The following is a 14289-nucleotide window of genomic DNA, read 5'->3' as shown; positions in this document are numbered from 1 at the left end:
AGGTGTGTGACTTTCTTTGGATGATGATTCATTCTTCAGTAACTGCTTTATGTCATGGTCACAATGGATCCAGAGCCAGAGGGTGTGAAATGAGAATGCACTCTTGATGGGACGTACCATACTCACAAACTTTGCACACTCATTTACTAGGGGCAATTTAGAGTAGTCATTCTACCTACTGGCCTGTTTTGAGTAGTAGAAGGAAACTAGAGATCCCAGAAGAAAGAGTAAAAGGGGGTTGGGGCTTACCATCCAAAGAAAGCTGTGTGTTAGGATAAGAAAACAAACATGTATTTGCCATTACATCCTCTTGAATTATGTACTATTTAGTAACGTTGACATTTAGAGCAAAATTCACATATACAATCAATAACATTAAAACCACCTGCTTAATATTGTGTAGGCCCCCTTTGTGCTGCCAAAACAGCTCTGACCCATTGAGGCATGGACTCCACAAGACCTCTGTAGGTGTGCTGTGGTATTTGGCACCAAAATGTTAGCAGCAGATCCTTTGAGTCCTGTAAGTTGCGAGGTGGGGCCTGCATGGATTGGACTTGTTTGTCCAGCACACCTTGAACTCTTTGACCTGTTCCTCAAATCATTCCTGAACAATTTTTGCAGTGTGGCAGGGCGCATTATCCTCCTGAATGAGGCCACTGCTATAAGGGAATACTGTTACCATGTACTTGGTCTGCAACAATGTTTAGGTAGGTGGTACTTGTCAAAGTAACTTCCTGTTGCCACCTGTTCCACAGGTGAGCAATGGACACGCACCTGGCTGTCCACATGATGTTAAAAAAAAATGTAATTTTTTATTTAAATCAGATCAGGCCACCTTCTTCCATTGCTCCATGGTCCAGTTCTGATGCTCACGTGCCTATTGTAGGCGCTTTCGGTGTGGACATGGGTCAGAATGAGGACTTTGTCTAGTCTGCAGCTATGCAGCCCTATACAGAGCAAGATATACACTGCACCTTTCATTGGTTTTATTGTCACGGCTGATCAGACTAAATATAGAAAAACAATAAAGAAAATGCCTTATATCGCTTTGTAAACGGCCCTGAATTATCTTTGCAAAATCAAGGAAAATAACCTAAAAATATACTTTGCCCATGAACATGCTCGTCACTATTGTCAAACAAAAGAATTAAAAAACAGACCTGAAACTTGTACAGACTGCTCATTCCATTCCCATCCACATAGGGGACACCCTGGAAATACAGCAATTAGTTAGTTAGCTCTCCTTTGCAGAGAAAAAGCTAAAAATTCCTTACACGCTGATGACAGACTTGCTTTACTAGGTCTTAGAATACATAAATGCAATTAGAATTTATAAAAGAGAATTTTATTTCTTTTAGGACACAAATTTATTTGATATGTTTAGCATATAAATTGACATAAAATTTAAATAGTTAACAAACAATAAGATAGCAATTTTAAGTTTCACAGACCATCTAACAATGGATGTTGTAGGATGGTCTGTGACAAACAAACAAACAAAAAAATATTAAAATAAAAACTTTTGATATATATACTTTTTTAAAAAAAGTCTTGTTTAACTACAACCCCAATTCCAAAAAAAGTTGGGGCGCTGTGTAAAATATAAATAAATGTAAATAAAAACAGAATACAATGATTTGCAAATCTCATAAACCCATATGTTATTCATAATAGAATATAGAAAACATAAAAGCTTTCAACTGAGTAAACGTACCATTTTAAGAAAAAATAAGGTAATTTTGAGCTTGGTGGCCGCAACTGGTCAAAAAAGTTAGGGCGGGGTAACAAAAGGCTGGAAAAGTAAGTGTTACTAAAAAAGAACCAGCTGGAGGTTAATTGGCAACAGGTCAGTAACATGATCTAAAAAGAGTATCTTAGAGAGGCAGAGTCTTTCAGAAGTAAAGATGGGCAGAGGTTCACCAATCTGCGAAAAACTGCGTCTACAATTTGTGGAACAATTTCAGAATAATGTTCCTCAATGTAAAATTGGGAAGACTATGAATAGCTCATTATCAACAATAAATATCACTATCAAAAGATTCATAAAATTTGGAGATCCTCAGGCCCTCAGGTGGCACTGCATTAAAAACATGATCCAGAAATACCACCGTCTTTTCTGGGCCAAAGCTCATTTAAAATGGTCTGAGGCAAAAGTGGAAAACTGTTCTGTGGCCAGACAAATAGAAAACTAAAATTCTTTCTGGAAACTATGGACATCCTCTAAACTAAAGAGGACTAAAGAGGGGAGGGACTATCCAGCTTTTTATCAGCGCACAGTTCAAAAGCCTGCATCTCTGATGGTATTGGGGCGCATTAGTGCCAATGGAATGGACAGCTTTCACATCTGGAAAGGCACCATCAATGCTGATTGGTATATACAGGTTTTAGGGCAACATATGCTTCCATCCAGATTCCATCCCATCTTTACTTCTGAGATACTCTGCCTCTCTAAGATACTCTTTTATACATAGGGATGCACCGAATGTTCAGCAACCGAAATTATTCGGCCGGAAATAGAAAAAAAAAGCACTTTCGGTGTTTGGCCGAATAAGTGAAAAGACAGAATAAATTTGACCGAACAATGACGTGTTTGATGACGCGACTAAATAGCCTAGCAACCAGAGTGAGACGCACGAATGTCACGATCTCCCCTTCTGGCAGCGCGCTCGGAGAGAGCTATGCGCACGAGTGCTCAGCGAGCGCATGCTCTTCGGATGTTGACAACCGTGACATTGTTTATTGTGGACACGTGCGTTTGTTCTGTTTCTGTTCTGTCTAATCCCTGTTTTGTCATTGGTTGTTGTTCAGGGGTGTGGCTTTATTGTTTTCAGCTGCCAGTGCTTAGCGCTGATTATATTCGGGATATATACCACTCGCGTCCCTGTACACCTCACGGAGTATTCTGTCACGTCGCAAGACGTAAGGGAGTAGAGTACAGAAGCAGGTGCAGGTAAAGACATATTTATTTAAGGGCAGGCAGACAAATCCAAATCGTAATCCAAAAAACGTAGTCAAGACAGGCAAAGGGTCGGGCGATGGGCAAATAGGCATAAACGAGGCAAAGCAGGAATCGAAGTCGCGGTCACAGAAAACAGGGTCAAAACACAAAAGAAGAAACATGAACTAGTACTATGGACTGGGAGCGGAAAAACCAGTGGGGACTAAATGAACTAATCTACAGTTTAAACTAACTAAATCTATCAAGGAACATAACATTAACAACGTATCTAACTATACTATATCTACTATAATACTTCGCGAGGTGTACAAGGACGCGAGCGATATACATCCCGAATATAGTCAGCCGTATATAACCGAATATAACCATTTTTTGCACTCGTCAATGCACTTTTTTGTTGTAGGCTACAGAGTGTTACATTTTTTCAGCAGTCAGTTATAGGCCCAACATAGGCTATTCAAGGGGGGCTCAAAGATGACCACATAAAAATATTTTTATTTTACTCATTTATTTATTTAACGTTATATTGTGCCTTGTTGATATCCTATGCCTGCTAGAATTTAAAAAAGTTCAGTGTTAAATAAATACTTTGAAATTGTAGTTTGTGTAATTGATTTTTTCTTTGAAAAGCAAGACAAAATAGTAAAAAGCACATTTTGACTAATTTATGCAATGGTGAAAAAAAATGGCAAAATAAATGGAAAAAACATTTCGGTATTCGGCCTTCGGCCAATTTTCTCATTATATTCGGTTTTGGCCAAGAATTTTCATTTGTGGAAGAGGACTCCAGCGGCACACTGTGAAGCTCTGGTGAACTCCATGCCCAAGAGGGTTAAGGCAGTGCTGGAAAATAATGGTGGCCACACAAAATATTGACACTTTGGGCCCAATTTGGACATTTTCACTTAGGGGTGTACTCACTTTTGTTGCCAGCGGTTTAGACATTAATGGCTGTGTGTTGAGTTATTTTGAGGGGACAGCAAATTTACACTGTTACACAAGCTGTACATTCACTACATTACATTGTAGCAAAGTGTCATTTCTTCAGTGTTGTCAGATGAAAAGATATCAAATATTTACAAAAATGTGAGGGGTGTACTCACTTTTGTGAGATACTGTATATGTTGATCAGTGACAATCACCCATAAATTACAAAGTGCAAGCACAGAACAGCTAATTTGAAACACGTTGAAAATGAATTGATGAGTAAATGACAAAAAAGACTTTCTCCTGGGAAGAAGTGGAAGTAATTTTGAGATACATCTATGCCAATAAAAATACGGCAGCTGGTGAAAAAGGCCAATGTCTGGTGCCAAATTAAAGAAAAGTTGAATTCAAAGTAAGTGAGGTGAAAAGGAAATGTCTTGACATAAAAATGAAGAAAATATATATATACTGTATCCAGGTGATCATGGATACCAAGCTCATCACACAGGGAAAAGCTATTGCTATTTTAGTTTTTTATTCAAAGTATCTCGTCGACTGTTGGCGCGCAGCATGTTAGGAAATATACATGACACATTGCAGCTTGAGAAATACTAGATCGGCCACTTTTCCTTCTTTTAGTGCTCGCTCTAATAAAGTTTTGCACAGCATTAAAAGAAGATGCTGTGGGAAATTAAATCAACTTACACCATTTAAGCTGTACTCATTTTATATTGCAGTATTTTTTTCTTTATTAAATAACTAATAATATTTGTCTCAGTGTATGGATTTACCTTGGCTTGCTTTTCAAATTTTTTAAATTTTAATATTCATCATTAATTTGATTAAAATAAAATGTCTGGGTTTCACAAACTTTCAATACATTTCCGTGTGTTTAAGTGAAATACAGAAGCTACTTAAACTTGACAGTGTTATCTTTATCTATATTGTCATGAGTTCTCCTTTAAGCAGCGCACTGTGGAGCATGTGAGCGAGCATCTGCTTTTCCCTTGTTGACATTCGTGACATTTGGACACGTGCATTTGTTATGTTTTGTTATGTCTCCTCCCTGTTCTGTAATTGGCTGTTCTTTCATGTGTGTTTGAAGTGCCCTCAGCCGTCAGCCATTACGAGGCTGATTAGGTTTGTATATATACCGCACGCCTCCCAGCACACAGTGCGGAATATTAGAGTAGATTAGAACCTTAGTATTGATTCCTTACTACAGTCACAGTCACAGTCCTTGTCCATGTCATGTTTCATATTTAGATTCGTCTGTTTAGTTCACGCTGGTTTCTCCGCTCCCAGTTCATAGTCACAGCTTATGTTTCATGTTTTGTATCTCGACCTGTTTTCTGTGACCACGACATAGTTTCCTGCCCTGCTCCGTTTATGCCTGTTTCCGATTGCCTGACCTCTTGCATGTTTTGGATTACGTTTTTGGATCACGATTTGGATTAACCTGCCTGTGTCTCTCAATAAAACCTGTTCAAACTGCGATTGCATCCTACATTATCTCCGTTGTGTCACGATGCGTGACAGAATATTCCGCCTAAACATGGATGCAGCAGGAGAACGGAGAAAACGCAGAACCCAGAAGTCGACGCCAACCGTCCCCGTTATGGACTCATGTTCTGCTCAAGCCCGAGTCTGCCGACAAGGCCGACCACATTCTGCTCAAGCCCGAGTCTGCCGACACAGCCGACCACGTTCTGCTCAAGCCCGAGTCAGCCGACACGGACAGCCAAGTTCTGTTAACGCCCGAGTCCGCTGACAAGGACAGCCAAGTTCTGCTCACGACCAAGTCCGCTGACAAGGACAGCCAAGTTCTGCTCGTGCCCGAGTCCGCCGACAGGGAGAACCAAGTTATGTTCACGCTCAAGTCAGCCGACGGGGACAACCAGGTTCTGCACACGCCTAAGTTTGCTGAAACAAACAATCAAGCACTGCTCATGTTCACATCTGATGACCTGACCAACCAAGTTATGCTCACGCCAGAGTCAGAAAAACCGTTTGACCAAGTTCTGCTCACACCAGAGTTTGCTGAAACAAACGACCAAGCTCTGCTCAGGTCTATGTTTGATGACCTGACCAACCAAGTTATGCTCACGTCCAAGTTTGCTGAAACAGACAACCAAGCTCTGCTCACGTCCCAGTCTGCTGACATGACCAGCCAAGTTCAGCCTGCAGGCTCCGCTGAGTACGTCACTCTGCTTTCCTGCTCAGCCGAGGATGTCACTCTGCTTTCCTGTTCTGCTGAGAACTTCTCTCTGCTTTCCTGCACAGCTGAATACATCGCTCTGCTTTCCTGCTCCGCCGAGGATGTCTCTCTGCCTTCCTGCTCCGCCGAGGATGTCGCTCTGCCTTCCTGTTCCGCCGAGGATGTCACTCTGTCTTCCTGTTCAGCCGAGGACGTCGCTGTACTTTCTTGCACTGCTGAGTACGTCGCTCTGTTTCCTAGCTCCGTCGAGGACATCGCTCTGCTTTCCTGTCCCGCCGAGTCCGACGCTCTGCTTTCCTGCACTGCGGAGCCCGTCGCTCTGCTTTCCTGCTCTGTGGTGAACGTCGCCCTGCTTTCATGTTCCGCCGAGGACGTCACTATGCCTTCATGTACCGCCGAGGACGTCGCTCGGCTTCCCTGCTCTGCTGTGAATGTCGCTCTGCTTCTTTGTTTCGTTAAGAATGCCGTACGGTCTCCTGGGTCTGCTGGGACATTTTGCCCAGGGGGCCAGGGCCGCCTGGAGATGGATGGAGATGGATGTTTCATGGCACTCCGGGAGAGGTGCCTTTGGGGGGGGGGTTCTGTCACAAGTTCTCCTTTAAGCAGCACGCTGTGGAGCATGTGAGTGCGCGTGCATGAGCAGGTGCGCGAGCATCTGCTTTTCCCTTGTTGACATTCGTGACATTTGGTTTTGTTATGTCTCCTCCCTGTTCTGTCATTGGCTATGGTTTCACGTGTGTCTGAAGTGCCCTCAGCCGTTAGCCATTACGAGGCTGATTAGGTTTGTATATATACACACCGCACGCCTCCCAGCACACAGCGCGGAATATTAGAGTAGATTAGAACCTTAGTATTGATTCCTTACTACAGTTAGTCACAGTTCTTGTCCATGTCATGTTTAGATTCGTCTGTTTAGTTCACGCTGGTTTCTCCGCTCCCAGTTCATAGTCATAGCTTATGTTTCATGTTTTGTATCTCGACCTGTTTTCCGTGACCACGACATAGTTTCCTGCCTGTGTCTCTCAATAAAACCTGTTCAAACTGCGATTGCATCCTACCGCGATTGCATCCGTTGCGTCACGATACGTGACATATATATAAAAGTTAGTTTGTTATCTTGTGCATAAAATGACACCTAAAGTACTCAGGACCATGAGTAGGATACAAATGTTTTTACAAAATTACTAGGTTTTCATGAATATGAAATATCTTGTGTACATACTCATATAACACAATTGATTTAGCAATACTGTAAATACATTCATAGCTAGCGTGATAAATGAGGCCTAATGACCACTGCACTATATTCAATTCTATTCAATTTTATTTGTATAGCGCTTTTTACAATAGACATTGTCTCAAAGCAGCTTTACAGAAATATATAAACACAAGATACAGATTTTAAGTGTGGATTAATCCCTATAAAAAAATCCCTATATAAATAATACTGAACTGAATTTAATTGAAATATAGGTGCAAAAGTCTACTGCTAAAAAGCTGTGTCTCTCATTTAAAATGTAGGTGATAAATCGGCTAACTCTTCAAATCAGCATTATGGTGGGGAGCATGAATTAATCAAGTGACAGAAATTACTAATCAGAAAAGAGCTTGTTTGATTTAGTGTTCCATAGGAACATCCAGGTATACACATTCACAATAGAGTACATAGAAGAACAACTGAAGCATTAAGAAGAGCAAATAGAGCTTAAATAAAGACCTCAGTGGACTTAAAAAAACTAAATCAAGGACATGGACATAAGATTTTAGTTGGAATTTCATATGGAAACTTCAGCTATTTGATAACTCAATTCTGCCGCTGAAGACCATGCCTTCAATTGATAGTGATATTAGGAGTGATAGGATTGTAAAGGGGAAGAAATCTAAGAACTTGAGCTATAATTATGAGAAGTATTATCTGGAAGTCTTAAACAAAGGCATGAGAAGATCTAGATACGAGAATGAACTTAATCCTGGCCAGAGTACAAGGTGGATATGACATGACATGAATATAACATGATGTTTGGAGTTTAAGTAAGAATTTTCAGACTGTTCCATATGTGGAGGAAGCAGTAATGCTTAGAAATTTGTTTTAAAACTTGTTGGGTACGATAATGAAGACTAGCAGAAGATGGCTTCAGATTCAGAAGTGGCTCTGCTGGAGGTGCCAAGGGTCTGACTTTCGAGTACCAAGTGAAGCAGTAAAAAAAATGCTATTAGTCATAGGGATATAAGGGGTTTATATATATTAAGCAACAAAAATTGCTTAATAATCAGTGTGAATTAGAATAACACTATCTGGCCACTCATGCCTCCAAAGAAGGGCAGTGATGATGACAATAGGTGACATACAGTGGTCCGTGAAAGTTTGTGAAACCTTTAGAATTACTGCATAAATATGACCTAAAACATCATCAGATATTTCACGCAAGTCCTAAAAGTAGACAAAGAGATCTCAATTAAACAAACGAGACAAATATTATACTTGATTATTTACTTATTAAGGAAAATAATTCAACATAACATCTGTGAATGGCAAAAGTATGTGAACCTCTAGGATTAGCGTTAATTTAGGTGAAATTAGAGTCAAGTGTTTTCAATCAATGGGATGACAATCAGTGAGTGAGTGCCCTGTTTTATTTAAAGAACAGGGTTTAATCAAAGCCTGATCTTCACAAGTTCGTGGAAGTGTATTGTGTCACGAACAAATGAGATTTCTGAGGAGTGGTCGACCAACAAAGATCACTCCAAGAGCAAGACGTGCAATAGTCCACAAGGTCACAAAGGATCCTAGGGTAAATTCTAAGCAACCAAAGACCTCTCTTACATTGGCTAATGTTATAGTTCATGAGTCCACCATCAGGAGAACACCGAACAACAATGGTGTGCATGGCTGGGTTGCAAGGAGAAAGCCACTGCTCTTCAAAAAGAATATTGCTTCCCCTCTGCATTTTGCTAAAAATCAGGTGGACAAGCCAGAAAGCTATTGTAAAAATAATTTTGGACTGATGAAACCAAAATAGAATTTTTGGTTTAAATGTGAAGCATTATTTTGGTAGAAAGGAAAACACTGCATTCCAGCATAGGAACCTTAAACTATCTGTGAAACATGGTAGTGCTAGTATGGATTGGGCCTGTTTTGCTGCATCTGGGCCAGGACGACGTGCCATCATTGATCGAACAATGAATTCTGATGAAAATGTCAGGACATCTGGCGAACTGAATCTCAAGAGAAAGTGAGTCATGCAGCAAGACAACAACCCTGAGCCAAGTTAGTGTTTTGGAACATAATCAATATAAGTTAATATTTTGGAATGGTCAAGTCAATGTCTGGACCTAAATCCAATAGAAATATGGTTGAAGGACCCAAAGCAAGCATGTGAGGACACCATCCAAAATCCCAGACTTGAAGCTTTTCTGTACTGGGGAATGGGCCAAAATTCCTCCATACAGTACCAATGTGCAGGACTGATCAACATGTACTGGAAACATTTAGTTGCAAAACTAACCCTAACTCTAATCCTCCACAAGGCAGTGGGGTGGCACGATGTCCATGGTAGAACATGAAAATCAGCCACCGTGAAGCCAGCAAGGAGAGCGAAGTACAAGGCTGGAACCAGAGGAGGGAGCGACATTCTGCACAATGCCAGAGGAGAGAGCAATGTCCAATGCGAGGCCAGAGGGGGAGCAACACTGTCCGCATAGCAAGGGGGGGAGCGATGTCCTCTGCATAGTTGGGGGGAGACAATGTACACTGCGAAGCAAGAGGTAGGATCGATGTCTTTAGCAGAGCAATGAGGCTAAGTGGCATCCTTAGTTGAGCAAGGAGGCGGAGCAACATCCTCAGCGGAGCAAGAAAGTGGAGCAATATCCTCAGTGGCGTAGGAAGGAAGAGCAACGTCTGAAGTGGAGTAGGAAGGCAGAGCAACATCTGAAGTGGAGCTGGGTGACATAGTGACATCCAAGGCAGAGCAGGGAGTGATGCCTATGGTGAGGCCAAGATCTGTAATGGCATCCTCTGTAGGGCAGAGGGGCAGGGGAATGCTCTCAGCAGAGCGATGTCCTCAGTGGAGCAACTAGGCAGAGCAACAGGGCAAGGAGGGTGGGAGACGGCTCAAGCCAGGATGACTGCCCCCTCCACAAAAAATTACCAGAGGAGGTAGACAACATTGGGCCCAGGCATGAGTTGGCAGGGAGCAATGCCCTCAGTGGAGCAAGAAGGGAGTGCGACATCCTCAGCAGAGCAAGGAGGGAGAGTGATGTTCTCAGAGGAGCAAGGAGGCAGAGCAACAACTAAAATGGTGAGTATGCACAAAACATTAATGCATACATTGGCCAGACTATGGCAGGCAAGGAAACAAACATATCAACAGAAGTAGGACAATGAGGTACACAGGAACCAGAGCTTAATAGTGGTGCAAATCAGGGTGAGATGGGAAACAGGATTGAGTAATTAGTGCCATGTGACATGCTGGGGCTGATGGGAAGTGTAGTTTATCGCCCTTTTAGTGCTATCCTGACAGGAGGAAAGTTGGTCATGGTGAGCAGTCAATCAATAATAATATAGCAGGAATTTGTCTCTCCTGGACAAGGTTGAAAATTGTAAAAGTAGGATGAAAGCAGGACTTGCAAAGCTCAAGATTAGAGCAGAAGTCTCAGGATGTGGAGTGGAGCAAACTATATGCGACTTCTTAAAATTCAACAAGTTCATCATAGATATCATAAGATATTGAAAAGCTGAAATAATACTAAAATTAATACAGTCAAACCTTGGATTGCGAGCATAATTCGTTCTGGAAACGTGCTCGTAATCCAAAGCACTCGTATATCAAAGCGAATTTCCCCATAAGAAATAATGGAAACTCAGATGATTCGTTCCAAAACCCAAAAATATTCATATACATAATAATGATTAACACAAAATACCATTTTATCTTTTTATTATTTAAATTTAATATAAAGTAAACGAATTTATTAATTATTGTGTAGGACAACTTTCATTGTTACTAATGGAATCACTGCTATCTGTTGGCTCGCCAGAATCTTTTTTCTTTTTGTACGACGTTAACAAGGAACCTATCCAGTGAAACTTGCTTTTGTCTCCTTTTAAGGATTTCGTGGAAATGTGACATTGCATTGTCGTTAAACAGATTCATCGCTCGCACTGCTACAGTCTTACTCGGGTGGTGCTTTTCTACAAAATTTTGCACTGTTTCCCACATTTTACACACCTCCCTAATCGCATTTGAAGTGAGGGATTTCTCCATCTTTTTCTCCTCCTCCTCCTCCTCAGACGAGACCTCCTCCATAACTTCTTGCTGTTGCTCGTGATGCAGATCCATCAGTTCGTCGGTGGTCAGCTCCTGGCCATGTTCCTCCACCAGCTCTTCAATGTCGTCTTCATTCACTTCCAGTCCCATGGTCTTCCCCAAGGACACAATTTCATCGACAACTGACTACTCGCAACTCAGATACTCGCATACCTCGTTTGTGCTTCTCGATGATTTCCTTCTTAACTTCCACCGTAATCATCTCCTTTTTCTTATCGCCTTCCTTTTCAAATTTTTTCTTCATGGGGGCCATTGTCGCAGAAAAAATTACTACACAGTCACAACAGTTGCAACACTATAGTAAACATTATACGCTCACATGGATATTGACTGTACAAGTGAAGCACGCTGACTGAGACCGAGCATGTGAGAGAAGAACCATCGGCTCAGTATTGATCACGTGATGTTGGACAGACAAAGCAGCGTATACGTACTACAGGTACTCGTATTGCAAAACACTCGCAAACAAAGTTACTCACAATCCAAGGTTTGACTGTAGTTCAATTAATAGTTCAAGGAATTGGTGCTGGGATTAATGGAGGATGGTTGGAATGAGTGAGTGATGGGTTGGGACAAATGAATTGTAATGAATGAGAAAAAAATTGGGATGAAGAGGCGGGGATGGAATAAGGGATGGTATAGAATTGGGATAAAAAGGGAGAATAAATGAAGCAGAAGTTGTGATGAACGTGAGAGGGATTTTGGCATGAATTAAGGATTTGGTACTGGGACAAATAATGAAGTGGTTGAGAAATTTGTGTTGATGTTTATGTATGTAGCTCTTTGGACAGTAACACGATAATATTTTTATCTCTGTACACCACATCAATGGATTTGAAATGAAGCAGACAAGATGTGAGTAAAATGTAGACTTTTAGCTTTAATTAAAGGGCTTTAACAAAATTATTGAATATTTTTCACAGCCTCAAAAGTAATTGGACAAAGGACTGTTGGCTATGTGTGGCCTGGTTACTTGCTATTTCATGAAAAATTAAGGAGATAAAAGGTCTGGAGTTAATTCCAAGTGTTGAATTTGCATTTGGTAGCTGTTCATGGAAACTGTCAATAGGCAAGTGAAGGAGGCAATCATTAAGCTGAAAAAACAAAACAAACAGATCTATCAGAGGGATAGCTGAAGGAGTGGCCAATTCAATTTCATACATTCTTAAAAAAAAGGGAATGCTCAACACCACCAAAAGTATGGAAATAAATTTGTGCCAAAAGTATTGAACATAACCTTTCAAGAAATAAACAAAATATATACAATGAGAAAGAAGAAAAAACTCTGTGACTGAAAACAGTGAACTCTGGCAAAACTTTTACATGGTCTTCAAATAAACAGCACGCTTTGTTATGCAGCCACTGATAAATAAATAAATAAATAAATAAATAAATAAATAAATAAATAATAGGGCATTATAGGGCAGGATTGGGTCCAAAGGATATCCATTGGAGGTCCACCCACAAACAAGTCAATACTGCTCAGATGACTGTCAGGAGTCAGAGAGAATGATACTTGTCCATTTTATGGCTTGTATGAGGCCAAGAGAACTTACGTGAGTTATGCACTTTTTGACCATGTAGTAGGCAGTTATAGAAGGGAATTATTTATAATGGCACTATCCGTTGTCCTATAGATGAGGATGGGTTCCCTTTTGAGTCTGGTTCCTCTCAAGGTTTATTCCTTATATCATCTCATGAAGTTTTTCCTTGCCATCATTGCCTCTGGCTTGCTCAGTAGGGATAAATTTATAGCCAGAATTTATAGATTTCTGTAAAGCTGCTTTGTGACAATGTCCATCGTTGAAAGCACTACACAAATAAAACTGAACTGAATGTGTCTAGCACTAGGGTTCCCATACTTTTTCGGCAAACAAACCCAAATTATGAATGAATGCAACTTCAAGCCTTGAGCACCCTACATTTTTTAATTCCAGATTTATAATATAAGACTACTGTACCATTTAAACAGTTTATTATGTTCAGCCAGGAGGTGAAATGAATGTTCAGTTGGGTTAAGGTCTGGTGATTGACGTGGCCAGTCTAAAACCTTCCACTTTCTCCCCCTGATGAAGTCCTTTATTGCATCAAATTCTCCCACTTAGATTTGATGCATTTCTCTGTAAATTCGCAGACAGAATATATCTTTAGACTTCTGAATTCATTCTGCTGCTACCATCATGAATTACATAATCAGCCAAGTTTAATGAGCCCATTCCAGAAGCAGGTATGCAAACGGAAGCCATATCACTACCTCCACCATAATTGACCAATGAGCTCACCTGTTTTGGATCATGAGCAGATATTTTCTTTCTCCACACTTTGGCCTTTCCATCACTTTGGTAGAGGTTAATCTTGGTTCAAGAACTTTTGGGGCTCATCTCTTTATTTCTTTGAAAATTCCAATCTGGCCTTTTGATTATTACTGCTGATGGGAGTATTGCATCTTGTGGTATGGCCTCTATATTTCTGCTCTCAAAGTCCTCTTCTAACAGTAGATTCATCCCTGCCCTCTGGAGGTTGTTGGTGATGTCACTTCCTGTTGATTTTGGGGTTATCTTCACAGCTCTCAATGTTTCTGTCTTCAACTGATGTTTTCCTTGGCTGACCTGTTTGATGTCTGGTTGGACAACACCAGTGGTGTCTTTCTTTTCCAGGACAATCCAAATTGCTGATTGGCTATGCCCAATGCTTGTGCAATGGCTTTGATCAATGTTTCCTCTTTTCTCAGCTTCAAAATGGCTTGCTTTTGCTTTTTCCATTTGGATATAGTGACTTTGGACTGACGGATGAACTCCTCCTTAAAAAGCTTCTTTTAGCTGTATGGCAAAGAAGCAGCCGTGATATGGCTCTCATGA

General features: G+C 40.9%; 1 protein-coding gene across 9 annotated transcripts in view; it reads right to left on the bottom strand.

The window, feature by feature from the left end:
* Positions 1-14289, bottom strand: part of LOC108260767 (collagen alpha-1(XIX) chain) — a 250068-nt gene that overhangs the window by 45454 nt on the left and 190325 nt on the right. For all 9 annotated transcript variants that reach the window (XR_008393821.1, XM_053677725.1, XM_047152377.2 and 6 more), the window contains one exon: positions 1161-1211. Coding sequence is in view for 8 of the 9 variants with exons in the window: in XM_053677725.1 (XP_053533700.1) it covers positions 1161-1211 (51 nt within the window). In the remaining variant the exon portion in view is untranslated. The remainder of the gene's footprint in view (positions 1-1160; positions 1212-14289) is intronic.

The sequence above is a fragment of the Ictalurus punctatus genome, chromosome 29 (assembly GCF_001660625.3).
Source record: "Ictalurus punctatus breed USDA103 chromosome 29, Coco_2.0, whole genome shotgun sequence".
Lineage (NCBI taxonomy): Eukaryota > Metazoa > Chordata > Actinopteri > Siluriformes > Ictaluridae > Ictalurus > Ictalurus punctatus.
Note: the sequence above shows the minus strand (reverse complement) of the source record. Positions and strands in the feature narration are given on the sequence as shown.